Consider the following 22308-nt stretch of genomic DNA (forward strand, 5'->3'; position numbering starts at 1 on the left):
GAGGGAATTCCCAGACAAAATCTCTTAACCCATGGGACAAGGAGGAAAGTCAGAAGACCAAGCACAAACATTTAAAACCCCCAGATGGAGCACTAAGGAAAGAAAACCTGCTCTCCTTTCAGGACACTGCAGCGTTTGGGCCAAACAACAGGTGTGCTAGAGGAGGCAGCCTGGCAGGTGTTTCCCTAAAACAATGCACAGCTCCAGGAGCAGCCCCTGTCCCCACAGCCTCCTCGGGGCACAGGGAGCTGAGCGGGACAGGTCTCGGCATCTCTGCTGCTCACAGTGACCCCGAGATGTGTCACAAAGTCTCTGTTCAAAGAAGGAGTCAGAGCTCTTCATTTCTTGGTCTCAAGGTTGTTAATTGTTCCTTGTCTATAAAATTCTTTCTCCTGCCCTGCCCAGGTCTGTCCAGCACAACAGTCAGAGGCACTCTGCCTGCCCCAGGGCACTGTTACCTTTTTATACTAAAAACTACCTGTGCAATATTTACAGTTACTGCCCAATACCCATCACCTGTGTTAGACACTGAGCTTCTACTCTAAACCAATCCCAAAGTGCCAACATCACCCAGAAGATGGAGGCCAAGAAGAAGGAGAAAGGCTGGACATGCCCAGATCCCTCCATCTTTCCCCCTGAACCCCCATTCTAAAAACCCCAAAATCTATTTTTCACCCTGTGATAAATTCACTATCATTCTACTTCATTTGCCGTGGCTTGCAGATCTTTATCTGAGGTTGGTAACTTGCTCCACGGGTCATAATCAAACCCACAGGGGCATTTTGGGCTCTGTGAGTGCCAGGGTCTCTGAGCCCCCTGGCAGGGTCTGGGCTGCTCGGGACAGACAGAGGGGTGTCCTGGCTCCTGACAGACAGGGCCCCCCAGCTGTCACCTGTGCCAGCCTGGGACGTGCCAGGGCTGCCCCCTGCCCCTGTGCCAAGCCCCTGAGCACAGCCCTGAGGAGCTGGAGCTGGCTCCGTCCCTCACAGAGCTCCTCACAGCGAGCTGTGACCCCACGGGGATTCTCGTGGCCTCCTGGCCCTTCTGGAGAGCCACAGCTCAGTGTCTGGGAGAAACCCCAGTAGGTGTCCCTGGGTTTTCAGGAGCAAAGCAGACCTGAAGGTCCAGAGCCACGTGGCAGCCCAGTCAGGATATGCACACCACAGCTCTGACCAGCAAGAAGAAACCAAACCCACTGCTAAGGAGAGTAATTCAACATTTCATGGAAGGTATTAATTCATCAAACTGATTTTTTTTGGATGGGCAAAAGTCTTCCTGGTACTTTAGCTATGACGTGTTTGTTTTAAGGTGTTGTCTCCCAGCAGACAAGGCAGCGGGAGCGGCAGCACCCCTGCACCCCCTGACAGGGAAATGCCTGGTGAGACGCTGCCACGAGCTGCTGTGAAGCTCTGGGCGCTGTTCCCCTGTCCCTTCACCCACAGGGGCTCCTGGCAGCGCTGCTCGCGGTGTTTGCCACCAGCAGGGAGCTGCTGGGCTCTGCCTGAGCAGGAACCTACCCAGGGACAGCAGAGACGGCTGGAAAGGGCCCCAGAGCAGCCCTGGGAGGAGAACTCGGGGTGAGAGCTGTCCCTGCCCTGGCCATGTGTGCTGGGAGCCAGAACCCCCCTGTGCTGCCTGAGCCCCCAGCGTGGGCATTCTGCCCCCTGCCCCGCTCAGGTGAGATCCCACCTGCAGGGAGGGGCCGTTCTGCCCCACTCAGGTGAGACCCCACCTGCAGGGAGGGGCCGTTCTGCCCCGCTCAGGTGAGACCCCACCTGCAGGGAGGGGCTGTTCTGCCCCGCTCAGGTGAGACCCCACCTGCAGGGAGGGGCCGTTCTGCCCCCCTGCCCCGCTCAGGTGAGACCCCACCTGCAGGGAGGGGCCATTCTGCCCCGCTCAGGTGAGACCCCACCTGCAGGGAGGGGCCGTTCTGCCCCCCTGCCCCGCTCAGGTGAGACCCCACCTGCAGGGAGGGGCTGTTCTGCCCCCCTGCCCCGCTCAGGTGAGACCCCACCTGCAGGGAGGGGCCGTTCTGCCCCGCTCAGGTGAGACCCCACCTGCAGAGCTGCCTCCAGCCCTGAGGCCCAGCACAGGCAGGATGTGGAGCTGCTGCAGCCAGGCCAGAGCAGGCATCCTGTGTGATCAGAGGGCTGGAACACCTCTGCTGTGAGGAAAGGCTGACAGAGCTGGGATTGTTCAGGCTGGAGAAAGGAAGGCTTTAGAGAGACCTCAGAGCCCCTTCCAGCACCCAAAGGGAACTCACAGGACATGTGGGGACAGATTTCTAGCAGGGCCTGTAATGACAGGGCAAGGGATGATGGGTTCAGAGTAAAAGAGGCAGATTGCGACTGCATATGAGCAAAAAGCAATGTACAACGAGGGTGGGGAGGCCCTGGCTTGGAGCAGCTGTGGTGCCCAAGGCCAGCTTGGATGGGGTTTGGAGCAGCAGGGACAGTGGGAGTTGTCCCTTCCCATGGCAGGGGGCTGGGTTGGGTGGCCTTTAAAGCTCCCTGCCATGCCAAGGCACGCTGTGGTGCCGTGGTGTCCCCTCCTGTGTCTCTGTGACACATGCCCACCCTGTGCGGCCCCAGGTGGGGCAGGGCTGGTCCCTGGGCCCTGGTCCCTGCCCAGAGGGTCAGCACAGCCCCGTGCTCCAGGCAGCGAGGGAAAGCTGAGCTCCTTCCTGACCAGCGTGGCCTGAGCTGCACCAGAGCCTCTCCTGGCACGGCCCAGCCTCTCTGCAGCAGAGCTCTTGAAGGTCAGCCAGGTCTGGGGAGGCACCGGCACAGAGCAGAACCCACCATCATCCCACAGAGCTCCTGGAGATGCTGCTGGGGATGCAGCCGGGGAGAGCTGAGCCGCAGCAGCAGGGACAGAGCCGCCGTGGCACGCTGTGCTCACACCACAGGGCGTGCGCGTGCGGGGAGCAAAGTTACCGCCCAAAGAAAAATGTGAACAAGAAAACAGAATAACGGGTTTACAGAATAAACAGGTTAACAGAATAACACCAGTGTGGGGTGGTGGTTTTTGTGGGGTTTTTTTTTGTTTTTTTGTTTTTGTTTTTTTTTTAATTGTAGGGATTGTTTGTTTGTTTGTTTTTGGTTTTGTTTGTTGGTTTTTTGTGCCTCTGGAGCTCAGCACTCTGGAGTATCCCCATGGCCTTCCTGGCACCCTCCACAGAGGAAAAACTCAAGTTCAGTTAAAAGCATTGCTGCTTTTCATTACTTCCCGAGACTCAGATTTCTGCCTATAAACAAATCCTACCAGGAAAAATAAACCAAAAACAAAAACAAAAAAAAAAAAAAAAAAAAAAAAAAAAAAAAAAAAAAAAGAAAGAAAAAGGAAAAAAAAAAAAAAAAAGAAAAAAGAGAAAAAAAAAGAAAAAAGAAAAAAGAAAAAAGAAAAAAAAGAAAAAAGAGAAAACAAAAATAAAAAAGAAAAATAAAAAAGAAAAATGAAAAAAGAAAAAAGAAAAAAGAAAAAAGACCCAAGCAAACAAAAAAAAACCTCAACCACACAAAAAACCCCTACAACTACCCCCATGCTCTATCCAGCTGTAAATCAAGAGCAGCCAGCAAGAGAATTTGGCCCTCGCCATCCCAGGCAGGCAGGAGAGATTCTGCACCTGCACTGTGCTCTCCCACTGTCCTGCACTGACCCTGGTTTCACAGAGGCATCCTCTGGCCCCCAGAGAGCAGAATGAGCTCTGCAATGTGAGTTTCTGGGCACGCAGAGACCCCAGGCAGCAAACAGAAGTGGTTTCAGCAGAGGGCACGCGTGCTGGGCTGGCTGGGGCACGAGGGGAGAGGCAGGAATAGCTTTGCGCAGGGCGCACACAAACCGGAGGAAACGATAGACAGAACGTTCAAGGTGGAAAGGAGGAAAATCAATACTTCCCTCTTGAGCAGCTTTCACTCCTAAAAATAGCGCGAGGTGGAAGTGTGTGAAGACTTTCCTTCCCCCTGCAGCTCCGTCTCCCTGGACAAGGGCTGCCAGCACGCAGGGCAGGTTTCCTCCTGCCCCCTGCCCCACAGCTCCTTCCCATGGAGCCCTCTGCAATGCCCCCAGGGCCTTCCCGGGACCCTCCACAGAGGAAAAACTCCAGGTCAGAGCAGTTCCTGCACATGTGTCACTGGAGGAGATCCCAGCAGTGCTGGGAAGCAGCTTCGGCGCGGCCTTTTGGCAAATGTCAGGAAAGGAGGAACAGGACAAAGGGGAAAACACCTGCACTTCAGAAATATTGATTCAGGAATGTCATGCCACACACAGAGGCACATCAGAGGAGGCCAGAGCTTCTCCCCAGCTCTGGAAACACAGGCTGTCCACAAAGAGGGAGAGCCCAGAGCACTGAGCAGCATTAAGCACCTGCTTGACAGCAGATTGCTCAGCAAGAATTTAGAGGGTAATTCACTAAACCTTATGGGAGCGAAACCCAGGATACATTAGCCAGCAGCACACGTGGAAACCTGTGCCATCTGCCTGCTCCTGAGGGCTGCACCAGGCAGGGCAGAGGGTTTGCCACGTCCCTGCTGTCCCTCTCGTGCCCTTGCCTTGGCCTTCCCACACAGAGTGGCCCCAGAGGTTCCTCCCTGGCCTGGCCAGGTCAGTTCACAGATGGGGGAAACGAGGCATGGGCCTCTCTAGCAGAGTCAGCTGGAATTGAAGCAGGGGGGGTTAAATCCTGCAGACTTCCAGAATTTGTGTCATTTCCAGCCTGGATTTCTCTCAGGTTGTACAACAGCTCTCCCAACATCTGTCTCTGCGCCTCGCTGCAGAGAGCCCCACTTGGGAGCAAGAACAGAATCACAGAAAGAGATAAAGTGAAGGAAATGGTTCACTGAGGGCTCCCTCCCCTACAGGATTGCCATTTCCGCCTCTGGATCTGCTGCATCTCCTGGGCCAGCAGCTCTGCTCCTCTGGAACAGAGCTCCGTGGCTGATGCAGAGCTAATGTTCCATTCCACAGCCCCTTCGGACCGCGCAGGCTCATCCCACACACCCCACCGGCACCGCAGGTGCCACCCAGGCCTGCCCGGGAGCAGAAACTTCAGGAAGCTTCCCAGGAATGGAGCAAACACGCCTGAGACAAGGAGCCAGAGGAGCTGAGAGCTGTCAGTAGCAACGCACGCTGCTCGGGAGACCAGAGCACCGAGCACACCTGGAACAGGTGACCTGGGCAGGAGCGATCCCAGCGCCCGGAGAGCCGTGTGAGCGCCACGAACGGCGCCAGGCTGCTGTGGGCAGGGGTGTGAGCCCCCAGAGCTGCCTTGGGCAGGGGTATGAGCCCCCAGAGCTGCTGTGGGCAGGGGTGTGAGCCCCCAGAGCTGCTGTGGGCAGGGGTGTGAGCCCCCAGAGCTGCTGTGGGCAGGGGTGTGAGCCCCCAGAGCTGCCGTGGGCAGGGGTGTGAGCCCTTAGAGCTGCTGTGGGCAGGGGTACCAGCCCCCAGAGCTGCCTTGGGCAGGGGTGCGAGCCCCCAGAGCTGCTGTGGGCAGGGGTGTGAGCCCCCAGAGCTGCCTTGGGCAGGGGTACCAGCCCCCAGAGCTGCCTTGGGCAGGGGTACCAGCCCCCAGAGCTGCCTTGGGCAGGGGTACGAGCCCCCAGAGCTGCCGTGGGCAGGGGTGTGAGCCCCCAGAGCTGCCTTGGGCAGGGGTACCAGCCCCCAGAGCTGCCTTGGGCAGGGGTACGAGCCCCCAGCCCCGCCGGAGCCCGCCCTGCCCGTCGGCGCCGCTGCGGAGCTCCGAGCCCCGGCTGCCCACACGGAGCCCCGACACCCGCGCGGTGAAATCGCCCGGCTCCTGCTCCCCCCAGCTCCGGCCAAACTTCTCGCACAATGTTCTCCCCCATCTGGTGAAAGAGCCCAAAATCCTGGCTGTGAATCCAACAGCTGAGAATCGCGGGGAGGTTTTTTGCTCGCGGATTTTGTTATTAGAGCGGGGCGCACGTGTGTGGTTTCCTCGCACCGATAAGGAAACCAGCCCACGGCGTTTGGGGCAGGATCGGACAGAAACCGCTAAATCATCGCCCGACGCGCGGAGAAGGGGACGGAGCTCGCGGCCCCGAACGGGACACGCGGAGGGAGCGGGACAGGGCGGGACAGGGCGGCCCCGGCGCCTCCCGACGGCGCCCCGGAGCGGAGCGGAGCGGCCGCGAGCCCCGGCGGCACCGGAGCGGAGCGGACCCCGCGCCCACCCGAGCGAGCCCCGTTACCTGCGGCCGGGAGCGCAGCGCTGCCGCGCCCGCGGGCACCGGCGGCTTCTCAATGACAGCGGCGGGCCCGCCCCCGGGAGCCGCCCCCGGCCCGCCCCGCCCCGCACCCCCGCACCCCCGCACCCCGCACCGGGGGGCTCGACCCGCATCCTGCACCCCGCATCCCCGCACCCCGCACCCCGCATCCTGCACCCCGCATCCCCGCACCCCGCACTCCGCACCCCGCACCCCGCATCCTGCACCCCGCATCCCCGCACCCCGCACCCCGCATCCCCGCACCCCGCACCCCGCACCCCGCATCCCCGCACCCCGCATCCCCGCACCCCGCATCCCCGCACCCCGCACCCCCGCATCCTGCACCCCGCACCGGGGGGCTCGGCCCGCATCCCCACACCCCCGCATCCCCGCACCCCGCACCCCGCATCCCGCATCCCGCACCCCGCATCCCGCATCCCCGCATCCCCGCACCCCGCATCCCCGCACCCCGCACCCCGCATCCCGCACCCCGCATCCCGCACCCCTCATTCTGCACCCCGCATCCCGCATCCCAGCATCCCTCACCCCCGCATCCCGCATTCTGCACCCCGCATCCCCGCATCCCCACATCCCGCATCCCGAATCCCGAATCCCCGCACCCCGCATCCCGCACCCCCGCATCCTGCACCCCGCATCCCCGCATCCCGAATCCCGAATCCTCGCATTCTGCACCCCGCATCCCGCATCCCCACACCCCGCACCCCGCATCCAGCACCCCGCATCCCGCACCCCGCACCCCGTCCCAGTGGGCTCGGACGGGATCCCGCACCCTGTATCCCGCACCCCGCACCGCCGGATCGCCCTGGACAGAGCCCCCGTGGGGACAGCACAGACAGCGCTGGGCATTGCCACACGAGCAGGGTGATCCCGTGCCCCGCATCCCCGCATCCCCGCATCCCCGCATCCCCGCATGCCGTGCCCGTGCTGATGGTCCCAAGCGTGTGCAGGGGTTGACCTCTACGGACAGATGCCATCCCCGGAATACGGGGCTGAGTCTCTCGGGGACAGCTGTGGACGGGATGTCCCTTGCTCCGAGTCCCCAGTTTGTGTTCCCAGCTCCCTCTGTGTCCCTGGGCTCCCCGGGCAGGGCTGGAGGGAGCGGGCGAGGCCGGCCGTTATTTGGGGTCCCACCTTGTCACCCCGGGCGTTATTTGGGGTCCCACCCTGTCACCCCGGGCGTTATTTGGGGTCCCACCCTGTCACCCCGGGCGTTATTTGGGGTCCCACCTTGTCACCCCGGGCGTTATTTGGGGTCCTGCTTGTTGTGCAGTGTGTGAGACAAAGGTGAAAGGACAGGCTTAGCAGGGAAAGGAGGGAGATAAGTGCGGCTGCCGGGGCTATGTCTTGCTTAGTCAGTTCTTGAATGATAAATCATCGGGGCCGGAATCCTGTCAGGGGAGGGAGTCCTGCAAGGGAGAGCAGGGTTGCGGGCAGTATTGCGTTCAGGGACGGAATGTTGTGCAGGCAGTTACAAGGGTAGATGGCTTTAGGACTTTGATTGTCTCTAGGGTGAGGAAAGCGGTTGCCGTTCTTACAGCGTACAGGTAGATTTTGAGGAGGGTGAGTTTAGCGTTGTAGATAATAACGATCGCTATTCAGCCTAGGTGGGATGTGGAAGGAAAGGCTACGATTTTTCGGATTTGCATTTGGTTTAGTCCTGTTCATCTTCCCAGGGCTGCTGAGAGGACAGAACAGCCGGGATCCCGCGTGGCCCCCAGCCGCCCGCTGCTCCCGGCGGCGCCAAGGGCACGGACAGACGGACACCCGCGGGACACGGAGCCCACACCCCGCGCTCAGCCGTTCCTTCCTGCCCTGGCACCGGCCCTGGCACCTGCCCTGGCCGCCAAGGTGCCCTCCCTGCCCGCCTGAGCGCGGCTGCCCCGCGGCATCGATCGGGCGCTCCGGCAGCATCCCCGCCCCGCGGCTCCGGGCACGAACAGCACCGGGGGACGGCACGGGGCTCCTGCTGCCCTGCCCCTCTTCCCGGAACCGCTCCTCTCCCAAAACAGCTCGCCCGCAGAAATCAGGGTTATTTTTCTCCCCTGCTGACGTGAGAACTAAGTTTGGCACCTTTCACGAGCAGCGCTAGCCTGTGGTCGCTGAAATTGACAAAAAAATGGGGTTGAGGCCTGACATCTGAAATTAATGCAACATTAAACAGTGCTCAGAAAAAGGCTTTGCATCAGTTGCTGATTCATGCAGCTTCCCTGGGAAACTGCATCACATCTCCCCTCCCTCGTGGCCCTGGGTGATGTTTTCAAAGCCATCCACACAGGAAGCAGATGCTTAATTAAAAAAGAAATAAAGCCCTGGTTGTTTGTCCTGGGGGTGAATACTGGTATCCACTAGCAAGAGACATCTGAAGCCTGTGCTGACCTACAAAACACGAAATTTGGGCCTGTGTGGGGTGGAGCTGGGCACTGGTTTCCTTGCCTCTGAGCAGTTGCAGTTCCAGAGGCGTGGGGAACAATAACTCAAAAAGTTACAGGACATTTTGTCTCCAAGCAGCATTCATCACCACTCACGCTCAGACCCTGTCACAGCTGCCCTGGGAAACATTTCAGAGCTGCTTGGGAAGTTACAGCTTGTGGCTGCTGACATGCCAAGCTCTGTGCATGCAGGATGGAACCTCTGGCAGCTCTCAGTTTGTGAGCTGAGCCTGCGGGCACACTCAGCTCCACGTCCTGCAGCCCGGATGACAGCAATGGAATGACTGGGATTAAGGACCAGGGCAGGATTAAGGGCCTGGAAGGGATTAAGGGCCTGGGGAACTCTGCAGAGGTGCAGTTGTGAAGGAGGAAATCCCTCCACAGCTCACAGCAGAACACCAGCCCCTCTGGAGCCCCTCGTGCAGAGCTCCTGGGGCTCCCTGGCCTCTGTGCTCAGGGTTTTGGTGCCTTCAGGAGCAGCCCCAGCTCCAGGCACGTTTCCACGGGGGGAGGCTGCAGACAGGGCACAGCAGCACCCCTCTCCTCTGCTCTGCTGCAGGCCTCAAGGGCTCTGGTTCTGCTCATCACCCAGCCCAGCACACAGAACCTGCTGAGGACACCACACAAATGTCGCCCACCCTCGGTGCTGGTGCAGCAGCTGCTGTGCTCACAGGTCACAGTTTCTGTGGGCTCACCTTTCCTCTTGTCTCTGTCCCTCCCTGGATCACAGGAAAATGGGTGAAAAGTCTGAAGCATTTTCCTCGAGGCCTTGACATTGCTTTACAGCATCCTCTCTGATTTCCTGCCAAAGCCTCTGGGGGTTCTGGTTCCACCATCTGAGGGGTCCCCGGCTGTGGGTGCAGCTCCACAAGGCAGGGCCACATTCCCCTCTCCCGAGAGAAGAGGCAGGAGCAGGAAGGGAAGCTTTCCCCTGGAGTGCTGAGCAGCCCCAGGACAGGACGGTCCGAGGGGTGCAAAACCCACTGGGGTGCGGGGACACCCCTGGGATGGCCCAGCTGAGGATTTATGGGTGAGTCAGAGCAGCTGGCTTCAGGTGAGCTGGCTGGGGCACGCTGCAATGACACGACTGTCACTCGTGGCCCTCCCAGAGGCGAGAGAACGGGGAACACTGACTGCAGCGATGAGCAGTTCATCTGTGCACATCAGCAGAGCCCCAAGGCTCAGGGGGACCCAGGGGTGTCACTGGGGCTGGGGGCCCCATCCAGCACCCCCAGTCCCACGGTGTGGGGGGCACCAGCCTGTCCTGAGCAGAGACACAGCCAGGGGCACGGGGCAAGCCGTGGGGCACGTCCAGGGCACACTGCAGGAACTGAATGCAGGAAAATTTGGCATTGATGGTGTCACCGTGGTCACAGGGGTTTATGGATGAGGCAAGAGATGAGAATGTTGGCTCCATGTTCAGAGGGCTTGATTTATTATTTTATGATATATATATTACATTATAACTATACTAAAAAGAAAAAGAAAGGAAAAGGTTTCTTCAGAAGGCTAGCTAAGCTAAGAATAGAAAAGAACGAATAACAAAGGCAGCTCTCTCAGACTCTGTCTGAGATGGCTCCGTCTTGATTGGCCATTAATTATAAACATCCACATGAGACCAATCACAGATATACCTGCTGCATTCCACAGCAGCAGATAACCATTGTCTACATCTGTTGCTGAAACTTCTCAGCTTCAGCAGGAAAATCCCTGCCCAGCAGGGACCATCCTGTGCCTGACACTATCCTGGGAGGCACCTGTGGGCTGGCAGGAGCCACCCGTGCCCCGGTGTGACAGCGCTGGAGCCCCGGAGGTGGCAGCCCTGTGTCCCCTTGTCCAGGTGCTCTCAGATGGGAAAGGCGAGTGTCTCTGTCATATTTTCTGGAAAACCCCCCTGCCCAGGATTTTCTTCCAGGAAGCTGAGAAACCTCAGTGAAACACAAAACAAATATTATCTCATTTGCTTCTCCTGCGTTTTGCTGCTTTGGAGTGTGCTTGGAGATTGTTTATCCAACAGGTGAATTGTTTTTAGTTAATGGCCAATCACCATCAGCTGTGTCGGACTCTTAGGAGTCAGTCATGAGTTTTTCATCAGCGTCTTGTTAAGCCTTCTGTCTGTATCCTTTCTCTGTTCTTTAGTAGTTTTAGTATAGCATTCTATGATATGATACGATATACAATATACGATATACGATATACGATATACGATGTGATGTGATGTGATGTGATGTGATGTGATGTGATGTGATGTGATGTGATGTGATGTGATATGATATAATATAATATAATATAATATAATATAATATAATATAATATAATATAATATAATATAATATAATATAATATAATATAATATAATATAACGTAATATAACGTAATATAACGTAATATAACGTAATATAACGTAATATAACGTAATATAACGTAATATAACGTAATATAACGTAATATAATATAATATGATATGATATGATATGATATGATATGATATGATATAATATAATATAATATAATATAATATAATATAATATAATATAATATAATATAATATAATATAATATAATATAATATAATATAATATAATATAATATAATATAATATAATATAATATAATATAATATAATATAATATAATACAATATAATACAATATAATATAATACAATATAATACAATATAATACAATATAACATAATACAACATAATGCAGTATATCATATCATGTTATGTTATATTTTATATCATATCACACCATACCACATCCCATCACATGAAATATTCAAACAGCCTTCTAAGGACACGGAGTCAGATTCCCAGTTCCCTTGTCCGGGGCACGGGTGAGGCTGTTCCTGGGCAGTGTCAGGGGTGCCGGGGAGCAGCTGGGGCCTCACCCTGAGCGGCGCTCGCTGTGCCCTGCCCCGGCGTCCCCGGGCCTGGCAGGGACAGCAGGTGTGCTGAGCAGCCTGCTGCTGGCCCAGCGGGAGCTGCTGGAGCTGTTTGCACAGCCAGCGGGCTCGCACAATGGCCATTCTTCACCAGCCGCTGTCCTGGGGGAGCACACGGTGCCCATTCCCAAGGAGCCTGTCAAACATTAACCAGGAGCAACGGCAGGCTCACCCACCAGCCCGGTCAGGCCAGCTCAGCTCCACATCTGGAAATAACACCAGCTCCTCAAGTGCTCAGCTGCAGCTCTGGGGTCTGTGACCCCCAGGAGACCCCTGGGACAGCAGAATCCATAAACAAAAGGAAGGGAACATAATGATTTTTGGGAAACGACTATCCTATGTATGCTTATTCCAGGAAAATAAATTCGTATGTCTGTAAGAGACAGAATCCAAACAGGAGCATTTTCTGTGCTGCACATGCACGATATCCCAGAGGAGATGTCCCCTCGTGCATCTAACCAAATAAAGAAAGGCAGGTTGCTAATGCTCCACGCTGCCAGGGGGGATTTTGGCACCACCATGGCCACAGCTGTGGTGTGAGGCTCCAGCAGTGCTGACCACGCACGGGGCGGCCCGGCTGCCTCCTCCTCACAGCCCTGCACGTTTGCAGGTCTCTGCAATCCATTGTCACATTCCTGGATGCTCCTTCCTATCCCTGTACCTCCTTGGTGCCCTCAGCCTCCTCACAGGGGAACTGCCTGCCTGTAAGTGTTTCTGCCCCATTGCTGTGGATGCCTTGCTCAGGCTGCCCTGGAGCAGAGGCTGGATGGAGTTCCAGAATAGAGCAGGAATTTATTCAAAGGATCTCCTCCATGGATGCACCTTGGGCAGCACCAGAGCCCAGCCAGGGCTGCACCCAAAATGAACCAAAATGGTCACAAAATGAACCCAAAATGGTCACAAAATGAAACCAAAATGAACCAAAATGGTCACAAAATGAACCCAAATGGTCACAAAATGAACCCAAATGAACCCAAAACGGCCCCAAAATGCACGGCCGGGCACGGGGTCTGTCCCTGGGATCAGTTCTGCTCCATTTGCACCTTGCAGTTCATTGTCCCATTCCAGCTTTAGCCCCTGCAGTCCCACCCTGCTTGTTTTTCTCTCTCCAGCCCACGGGGTTTGTGCTCCTGGGCTGAGATTTCGGTCATTTGTTCCCCAGCTGGAGCAGGAATTGTTTTGTCTCCCTGCTCTGTGCACAGAGCTCACCATCTCATAATGTGAAACCCAGACCCACACACTGCAGCAGCACAGAATCTGAAAAATATCAAAGCTAAAACCTGAGACATCACTGTTGAGTGGGATTTTTCAAAGATCTGTGTCTAATTCAGTGCTTCTGACACTTTACCTTGCTGTTATCAGAGCATTAAGTGCTGTGTCTGACAGAGCTGCTGAGCAGTTGTGCCCGTGCCCCTGTCTCCCCGTGCCAGTGGAGCCTGGCTCTCCTCACACCCCTGGGGAGGAGCCCCTGCCCCTGTGGCAGTGCCTGCACCTCCTGCCAGCTGCTCCTGGTGGTGCCAGGCTCTGGTCAGAGTGCTCAGGGCAGTGCCACACACGTAAGCTTCCTGCAGCTCCAGGGAATGGAAGGGGAAATTCTCCTGTAATTGTGGGACTGACTGCAGCTGAAGTGGTGATTGTGGTATGAACTGTCCCAGCTTTGGGGTGCAGAGGTTTGAGGGAACTCGGGAAAGGTGCCACAAACACCCCAAGGACGGCTCAGGAAGGTGTCAGAACCCAAGGCAAGGCTTTCCCTGCCCTGCCAGTCACCCCACACCTGAGGGCTCTGGCCTACCCACGGGAGCAGCTCCCGCAGGAAATGTTCCTCCTCCGCCCCCGGCCGGGCCTGCAGCCAGGGGGGCAGGCCCAATTAGCGCAATTAGCCCTGCAATCAGGGGCACAGCGGGAGCAGCTGCTCTGGAATTGCCTCTGCCGAGCCGACAGAAATCCCTGTTTCTCCCTGGCTGGCCGCAGGGCCCCCGGCAGCTCGTGGGGATGCTGAGGGGAGGCACAGGGCTCTGCCCCTGCCCTGCCGGGCACCCCGCGTGGCCCTCGGGCAGCATTCCCCGTGCTCTGGGGGCTGCAGGTGCCACCGCTCCCCCGGGAAAGGCTGATCGGGGAGCTTGGGGCACTCTGAGCTCCAAGGAAAGCAGGTTTAACCGCAGCACACGGAGCTCCCTGCCCCGGTTCTGTGGGCAGTCAGTGCCCTCCCTGCTGCTGTCACTGCCCAGCGCCACGCTGGCTCTGTCCCTGCTGTGCCCGGGGCGCCCTGCCCTGTGCCCAGCCCCGCTGTGCCCAGCAGTCTGTCCCTTCTCCGGGCACTGTCCCCTGGGTGTGCCCTGGCAGGGAGCTCCGTGTGCCCCAGGGCAGCCCCGGGGAGCCGAGCTGGCTCTGCCCAGGCTGGGCATGCTGTGAGCTCGCTGCCCGCCCGGGGCTGGGGCTGAGCCTCCTTTCCCGAGCCCCAGAGCCGCCGGCTGCCGGGGCAGGGGGATTTGGGTGCTGACAGCCTCTGCTCGTGCCCGCGACACGCCACAGATTGAGCTGGCCCCATCCCTGGTTTTGCGTCTTGGCCCTGTCACTGTTCCTTGTACCGGTCCCTGTGGCTGTCCCTGTCCTTGTCCCCATCCCGGTCCCGCTCCCTGTCTCTGCTTTTGTCCCCATCCCTGGTCTCTCTGTTCCCTGTCCCCTTCCTTGTCCCTCTGTCCCCATCCCTGTCCCTCTGTTCCCTGTCCCTTGTCCCCATCCCTGTCCTTCTGTCCCGTCCCTGTCCCTGTCCCTTGTCACCATCCTGGTCCCCTGTCCCCCTCCCTGTCGCTGCCCCTCTGCCCCTTTCCCCATCCCTGTCCCTCTGTCCCGGGTCCCTGTCCCTCTGTCCCCATCCCGGTCCCCTGTCCCCCTCCCTGTCTCTGTCCCTCTGTCCCTTTCCCCATCCCTGTCCCTCTGTCCCGGGTCCCGGTCCCTCTGTTCCCTGTCCCTTTCCCCCTCCCTGTCCCTCTGACCCCATCCCCGTCCCTCTCCCCTCACGCCCGACCGGAAGTGACGCCATTTCCGCGCGCCGGCGGCGTCCCCACGCACGCGGCCGCCGGGGTGGCGCGAGGCGCGGCGCGTCCGGTGACGTGTTCCCGCCGCGCGTGGCCGCCAGCGGCGCCGGGGCCGGGTCGGGGCCGGGTCGGGGCCGGGTCGGGATCGCGCTCCGGGATGTTCCGCATCGAGGGGCTGGGGCCCAAGATGGACCCCGAGGAGCTGCGCCGCAAGATGCGCCGCGACGTGCTCGCCTCCGTCCGCAACTTCGTCATCTACGTCGCACTGCTGCGGATCAGTGAGTGACGCCGGGTGGCGCGGCCCGGGCGTGCGCGGGGCCCGGCCTCTGGGCTCTCGTTCCCGGGATGTGCTGGGCCTGAGCTTCCGAGGTGTCCTGGGCCCCCGTCACCGAGGATACCCCGGCCCCGCGCTCCCGGGATGCGCTGGGCCTCAGCTCCGGGGGTGTTCTGGGGCCCTGTTCCCGGGGCTGGATATCCCGGCCCCGCGTTCCGGGCTCCGGGGCTGTCCCGGCCCCGCGCTCCGGTGCCGTGCCGGGGCCGCCCGGGGGGTGTCTCACGTCGGGCGCGGTGTCCGAGCTGCGGCACCGTCCCGCAGCAGTCTCGGCGCGGGCCGCGCCCCACTCGGCGGTGTTTTCTCCGCAGCTCCGTTCATCCTGAAGAAGCTGGACAGTATATGAGCCCTCGGGACCGGCGGGATGACCTGCGGCTGCTTTCCCCGGGCACTGCGGCGGGAGCGGCGCGCAGCCGGCGCCGCACGGCTCCCGGGGGTGTCCTCTCGGCACCGGCAGCGCGGGCGGGCCCGCGGGGAGTCCCGGCCGTGACGGAGCGCTCGCTGTGCCGTGAACAGAGCCCCTGTCCGCCCCGCGCTGCGGCTGCCCAGCTCACCTCGCGTCCGTGTGAACGCCCAGTCTGCCCTGCACCCAGCCCAACAACAGCCCGATGGAAATAAACGGGAGAGCAGCTGTGCCACGGCCCGTTCCTGCTGTGTTTGTGATAATTAATTACAGTGATGGTGCTGGGTGAGGCCCGGGGAGGGGAGGGGAGGCAGGGCAGAGGGGCAGGGGCACAGGAAGGTGCCCAGCTGGGGCTGGGATGGCTGCACACAGGGACACTCCCGGCCCTCCCTGGGCAGCTGTTCCAGGGCTCTGCTGTCCCTCCATGCACACAAGTTCTCCCTCCTGCTGCCCTGCCCCTCGCTGCCCTTTCTTCGATGGCCGCTGCTGCTGCTGCTGGCACTGGCAGCGCCGAGCAGAGCCCGGCCCGTGCTCTGGCAGCCCCTGCACATGTTGGGCCGCGTTGATGGCATCCCTGGCAGCGTTCCCTTGTGCAGCCTGCCCAGCCCAGCTCCCGCAGGCTCTGCCCACCCCACAGATGCTGCACAGCACAAACCATCAGGCAGCCCAATGCTGACAGTAGCCCTGGAGCTGGATCAGGGCTGACGCTCTCCCAGAGACCTGCACGCACCGGGATCCCACAGCTGTACACAAAAATGTGTGTGCAGGTGGGGCAGGGTGGCCCAGGAGCCGCCAGGATCTGCCCTTGGCTCACGGGCCAGGGGTCCTGAAGTGCAGGTCAGCTTTGGGCACTGGGTGATAATCTGGGAGCAGAGCCAAGTCCCTTGGAGGCTCCCTGCCTGCTGCCTCAGGTGCCTGCTGCATCCAGGCAGGTTATCCATCCGCAGAGGCCCTGCGTTCCCTGGGAAATGAGACCCAGGGCATTCCTGAGCTCAGCTGACCTGGAGGCTGCAGGGAGGAACAGGCTTCTCCCGCTGCTGTCTCAGAAGGGGGATTTCCTTGTGCTCTGGCCCAGGAATGTCCCTGCCAGGGCTGGTGCTGGGGACAGTGCTGACAGCAGGGCCGGGGCTCTGAGGCCTGGCTGTGCTGTGTCACACGCTGACCTTGGCGAGAGGATGTCACACTACACACTGGTGTGCAGCACAGTCCCAGACCCCTGTGAGATCCACATGGGCTCCACATGGGATGCCCAGGCCCTCATGCCCCTCAGAGCAGCTGTTTCTGTGCCTTGGTGTGCCCAGGAATGATCCAGCCATCCCAGTTTGGTGCAGCTCTCTGATTTTCCAGCACTAGGCAGGTGTCCCTTCACAAACTCTTCCTATTGTCACCCACAGTGGTGTGTCCCTGCCTTGCAGGTGGCTCTGCTGAGGGTCCCCTCCCGGGGCAGGCTGTGTCACTGCTGTCACGCTGCTGGGTGAGCAGTGAGGGGAGAGCAGAGGTGTCTGAGCTCCAGGAGCAGCACGGCCTTGCAGAACCTCGGGGACCCTCCCAGTGCCACTGGAGTGCTGTGTCCCCCGAGGGACAGGGGATGCTGCCAGGAGAGACCAGAGCTGCGGCTCGTGGGCACGGTTCCAGGTGGCCAGGAGGGCCCAGGCTGTGCCAGGAGCACAGGGCAGTGACTGTCCCTGTCCCTGTCCCTGTCCCTGGGCTGGCCCTGCCCCGGCTCCGTCTCCAGGGCTGGGTCCAGCTCGGGCCCCTTGAGGGGCTGGAGAGTGTCCAGGGAACGGAGCTGGGAAGGGAATGGAGCCCAGGAGGGGCTCAGGTGGAGAACAGGAGGCTCAGGGGGCCCCTCTGGCTCTGCACAGCTCCTGACAATGCTGCCAGATGAAGCATGGATTGCACCTGGTGGGTTAATACAATGGTCTTTTAGGGAAATCATTAGACTGTGGAAGTGCACAATCCAAAGCACAATAAACATTAACCAAGGAAAGGAGTGAGAAGCTGCACTCCACTGATTCCAAGCCTCAGCAATTACTGAGCTAGGCCAGCTCTGCCAGCCTTTCTCCTCTGGGCACAGCAGCACCAGTGCCCCGAGTGCCCAGACACAGCTGGGGGGCACTGGCCAGAGACAACCCGGGACAGGACGACACGTGTGCCACCAGGGCCACCAGAGACACCGCGGGACAGGAGCAGAGGGAACGGCCTCAGCTGGGCCAGGGCAGCTCAGGGTGGGCACAGCAGGAATTTCCCCATGGAAAGGGAGCTCAGGAGGTGCCTTGGCACTGCCCAGGGGGGCTTGGAGTGCCCAGCCCTGCAGGTGGCACCTGGAGGTGGCACTCAGAGCTCTGCGCTGGGGACAGGGCGGGGATGGGGCACAGCTGGGACTCCATCGGCTGGGGGGGAATTTTCCAACCTGGATGAGCCTGTGGGAGCTGTGGCCAGGGGGAAATGCTGTGCTGGGGTCACCGTGCCTGGTGACACCCCGGGACATGCACAGCCCTCAGCTCAGGGAGGTGTGGAACAATATCTACGTGGCAAAACCCACATAAACATACTCTAAATAGCCAACCAAGAATTGGAAAAGTCCCGGAGCCAGCCAATCTGAGTCCCTGCACCTGCAGGGACACTGTGGCCTTCAGCACAGCCCTGTGACAGTAACAAGGTGCTGTGGTTGAGAGAAAAAGATGGAAGATATAAAGAATGAGGAAGTAAGAGAGGAGCTGATAATTATGGTATAACCAATAGACTGCTTGGCTTACAGAATGTGTACGAGCTTGTCACTTGTTGTGCATGAATGTCTGATGCTCCCATCAATACACGAAGCTTGCTGAGCTCATACTGAGCGTCCAATCTTCCCTCGCCACCACAGTGAGGGGTGACACCACCCTGTCCCCACGCAGAGCCCTGCCCCATCCCTGCCCCAGGGCAGCACTGGGAGCTGCTGGGATGGACTGGCACTGCGCTCTGGGCCGTGGTAACATCATCCTGGGGTCCTGGATCACACCCAAAGACTGCAGAGGGCACAAGGCTGTACCGGGAGGCACTGGTCCATACTGGAAAGGAAAGGTTTGGGCTCTGCTGGGAGCAACAGTGGAAGAAATAACTGCAAAAGTGGGGAAAAAAGTATCAAAGAACAAGGGAAAAGGGCAAAACCAGGGCACAAATGGGCAATAAGTGGTGAGAAAAACCCTGAAAATGGGGAAACTACCCCAGTAAAATGGTGAGATGGGGCAGAAACCAGCGGTGTGGGCACAGCCAGCAGCATCCCAGTGCTCCCAGTACAATACTGGTCTGCACCACAGGTCCTGTGGCACAATCCCAGTGAGGGCTGCCACAGTCCCAGCACGTGCCCAGTGCCTCCAACGCCCCACCAGCACGCCCAGCACGGTGCTAGTGAGCCACAGCTCTTCAGGCAGGCTCCCAGTGTGACACCACCATGGCCTACAGTCAGACCCTGATCCTGATGTGATCCCCAGTGCTCCCAGTGTGGACCCAGTGCTCCCAGCACAGAGCCAGCCTCAGGCTGCAGCTCTCCCCAAGCAGGCCACGGGTACATTCCCAGTGTTTCCAGTATGGCTCCCAGTGTGGTCCTGTGGCTCCCAGAGCAGCTCCAGTGCACGCCCCAGCACAGGCCCCAGAGCTCCCAGTGCTCCCAGTGCAGGTCCCAAGGTTCCCAGGGCACTCCCAGTACAGCCCAATAAACACTTTTTAGTCCCCAAACACTCAAAATTCCCCCCAGACACGATGTCACCATCCTGCCATTGCCTTTATTGGTGGGTGGGTGCAGGGGGTCACAAGATCAGGCCCCCCCCAGTGAACTCCATTCGCTGCCAAGAGAGGGGAGAGAGGAACAGGTGAGTGGGGGGCCCTGGGGGTCCGACCCAGCACCCCCTGAGTCCGTGGGCTGTCCCTGGCACCCCTGACTGTGCGGGGTGACCCCAGAACCCCCTGACTGTGTGGGGTGACCCCAGAACCCCTGACTCTGTGCAGTGTCCCCATCACTCCCGAGTCCCCAGGCTGTCCCCAGCAGCCCTGACTGTGCAGGGTGACCCCAGCCAGCAGGCTGTCCCCACCACCCCCGATTCTCCAGGTGTCCCCAGCACCCGTCTCACCTGCGGAGGGGTGACAAAGGCCAGCCAGTCGGAGGGGCGAGTGGGCAGCAGCCCCATGGCCTGGCACTTGTAGAGGGCCAGTGCCAGCCCCAGCCCGTTGCCCACCAGGAACACGAGCCCCTGCAGCGCCCGCCGGCTGGAGCTCTCCAGGGCCTTCAGGGCTGGGAACACAGTGGGGCCCCTCAGTGACACCCAGGGTGCTGCTGGCACGGGGGGCAGGGGGTGGGCAGCACCACGGGGGAGTGCCGGCCACAGGGGAATGGTGTGGGGGTCACTGTGGGGCTGTGGGGACACCACGGGGGCTGTGGCACCTCTGGGGACTGCGGGGACACCCAGAGGACTGCAGGGACTCCATGGGGACTGTGGGACACCCAGGGCAGTGCAGGGACACCCAGGGGGCTGTGGGAACACCCGGGGGATTGAGGGACACCCAGGGGGCTGTGGCACATTCAGAGGGCCGTGGGGACACCCAGGGACACCCAGGGCTCTGCAGGGCCACCCAGGGCTGTCCCCGTGGAGCTGTGCCCACCCTGGGGCTGCACTCACTGGCAGACAGGGACATGAGGGCCTGCAGCGGGCGCCAGCCCATCATGCAGACCATCATGGCCGGGAAGATGGAGATGGTGTTGCCGGCCATGTACATGATGAACAGGTTCATGGGGATCTGCTTCAGCGGCGCCAGAGCCACGTCCCAGCAGCGCTGCAAACACAGAGGGCCATGGGGGGGCATCCGGACAGGGCATTTGGGGGATCCCAGGGTGGGCAGGGGGAGCCGGCATTTGGGGACCCGGGGAGGGCGTGGGGACTCGGCATTTGGGGGGCCAGGGTGGGCAGGGGGAGCCGGCATTTGGGGGACCCCAGGGCAGGGAGCACCCGTCTCGCGTGCCCGGGGCTGGGGGAACCGCACGGCCGGGGCAGGAGAGGGACGCGGGGCAAGGAGCAGCCCCACGGGGAGCCGGGGACCCACGGATGGCCTGAGGCACGGAGCGACCCCCAGAGCCGTCCGCGGTGTCGGGCACCAGGGAGCAACGCTGGGACGCGGGGAACTCGGCCCAGGGCTGCCCGGTGGGGTGGGAGCGAGGGGAGCCCGGGCTAGGGAGCGGTCCCACAGAGGTGCCCGGGCTCTGTGGGGACACGGAACAGCCCCCCAAGCCCCGCGGAGTGCCGGCTGTCCCCGCTCCCTCCCTCACACCTTCTCCATGAGGATCTTGTCGCTCTCGTGGACGCCGCCCTCCCCCAGCTGCCGGTCAGCGAAGCCGAGCGGGCCGCGGCCCTCGGCGGCTCCGCGGGGCCTGCGGACAGCGGGCGGGTGAGGGGCCGCTCGGGGTCCGGGTGCGTCCCGACTGCCCCGGGCGTCCCCCCGGCCTCACCGAGCCCCCGGCGCCGACCCCAGGTCCAGGGCCCACTTGAAGCGCCGGCCCCGCAGCGCCGCCGCTGCCGCCGCCATCGCTGCGCCGCGTCACGGGGACACCGCGTGCGACGTCATCACCGGGCGACAGGACACGCCCCCTGCCACAGACCGACGGACACACGGACAGACTCACGGACAGACACTGACACACAATGACAGACACACACACAGAGACAGACACTGACAGACAGAGACACACAGCCCTTTCCCCACACAGACAGACAGACACAGACAGACAGAGAGACAGACAGCCCCTTCCCCACACACACAGACGGACTCACACAGATAGATGGAGCCCCTTCCCCTTCCCCACAGACAGACACACAGACAGACAGACGCACAGCCAGCCCCTTCCCCACCCACACAGACAGACACACACTGACCACACAGACACACCGACACACAGAGCCCCTTCCCCCCACACACAGACAGACACACAGAGCCCCTTCCCCACAGACAGACAGACGCACAGCCAGCCCCTTCCCCCCCACACAGACAGACAGACGCACAGCCAGCCCCTTCCCCACACACACAGACAGACAGACAGACACACACACACACAGCCCCTTCTCCACACAGACACACAAACACACACAGCGCCCCACCCCGTGTCTCGTTTCTGCCCCCGCTCTTCCAGCTCGCTCCCCCGTGATCCCTGAGGGTTTATCCTAGTGGGGGAGCCATGCTTTCCTGGGGGGGGGTCTCTTTTATTTTTGGTTAGTATGTACAATTATTTTTATTTGTTAGGGCTTGCCACCTCCGTCACGGCCCCATCTTTCAACTCTCACAGCTGCCCCGGTGCAGCCCGTGGGGGAGCCCAGAGTCCACTGAACCCTGATATTGCCCCCATACCCCCAGTGATCCCCGCTATTGCCCTCCTCACCCCCACTGCTCCCTGTTAATGCCCTCCAAATCCCCGTTATTGCCCCCAGTGCCCCCCGTTATTGCCCCCACTGATTCTACTCTTTGACTCCAACTCCTCTCCACCCCTCAACCACCGCGCATGCGCAGCCAGACGCCCCGGCACCGCCCCGCCCACCACGTGGTCCAGCCGAACACCGCCTCCCTATTGGTCGCGGTGACACAAGCCCCGCCCAGCAACGCGTTGGGGTCGACGCGCGATGGCACCGCCCTGCTCGAAGGTCACCAACCGCGCCGCCATGTTGGGTGTGCCGGGACTGTGGCTGGAGCGCGGCGCCCCAGCACTGCCATGTTGGGTGTCCCAGCACATGTGGGCACCCCAGAGCTGCCATGTTGGGTGTCCCAGCACATGTGGGCACCCCAGCACTGCCATGTTGGGTGTCCCAGCACATGTGGGCACCCCAGGGCTGCCATGTTGGGTGTCCCAGCACATGTGGGCACCCCCGAGCCGCCATGTTGGGTGTCCCAACACATGTGG

At 60.2% G+C, this 22308-nt stretch overlaps 2 protein-coding genes across 2 annotated transcripts; one reads left to right on the plus strand and one right to left on the minus strand.

Moving 5' to 3' along the window:
• The first annotated feature begins 14788 nt into the window (after window positions 1-14788).
• TOMM5 (translocase of outer mitochondrial membrane 5) lies at window positions 14789-15630 on the plus strand. Its single transcript, XM_058044195.1, has 2 exons — window positions 14789-14930; window positions 15295-15630. The coding sequence occupies exons 1-2, from the start codon at window positions 14810-14812 to the stop codon at window positions 15327-15329; spliced, it is 156 nt and encodes a 51-aa protein (XP_057900178.1). The 5' UTR covers window positions 14789-14809; the 3' UTR covers window positions 15330-15630.
• A 3447-nt stretch (window positions 15631-19077) lies between these two features.
• On the minus strand, window positions 19078-21142 carry EMC4 (ER membrane protein complex subunit 4). Its single transcript, XM_058043898.1, has 5 exons — window positions 20869-21142; window positions 20691-20790; window positions 20045-20198; window positions 19499-19659; window positions 19078-19213 (listed from the first exon to the last, which is right to left on the minus strand). Exons 1-5 carry the CDS (start codon window positions 20943-20945, stop codon window positions 19178-19180), a joined length of 528 nt encoding a protein of 175 aa, XP_057899881.1. The 5' UTR covers window positions 20946-21142; the 3' UTR covers window positions 19078-19177.
• Window positions 21143-22308: the final 1166 nt, after the last annotated feature.

The sequence above is a fragment of the Melospiza georgiana genome, chromosome Z, assembly GCF_028018845.1.
Source record: "Melospiza georgiana isolate bMelGeo1 chromosome Z, bMelGeo1.pri, whole genome shotgun sequence".
NCBI lineage: Eukaryota > Metazoa > Chordata > Aves > Passeriformes > Passerellidae > Melospiza > Melospiza georgiana.

Excerpts from the sequence above, each read along its gene's own strand:
- TOMM5 (XM_058044195.1), top strand. The coding sequence starts at position 14,810 with ATGTTCCGCATCGAGGGGCTGGGGCCCAAGATGGACCCCGAGGAGCTG. Across the intron at positions 14,931-15,294 it reads CGTCGCACTGCTGCGGATCA|CTCCGTTCATCCTGAAGAAG; the intron begins GTGAGTGACGCC and ends TTTTCTCCGCAG.
- EMC4 (XM_058043898.1), bottom strand. The coding sequence starts at position 20,945 with ATGGCGGCGGCAGCGGCGGCGCTGCGGGGCCGGCGCTTCAAGTGGGCC. Across the intron at positions 19,660-20,044 it reads CCTCATGTCCCTGTCTGCCA|CCCTGAAGGCCCTGGAGAGC; the intron begins GTGAGTGCAGCC and ends CTGTGTTCCCAG. Across the intron at positions 19,214-19,498 it reads CCTTTGTCACCCCTCCGCAG|CGAATGGAGTTCACTGGGGG; the intron begins GTGAGACGGGTG and ends CTCTCTTGGCAG.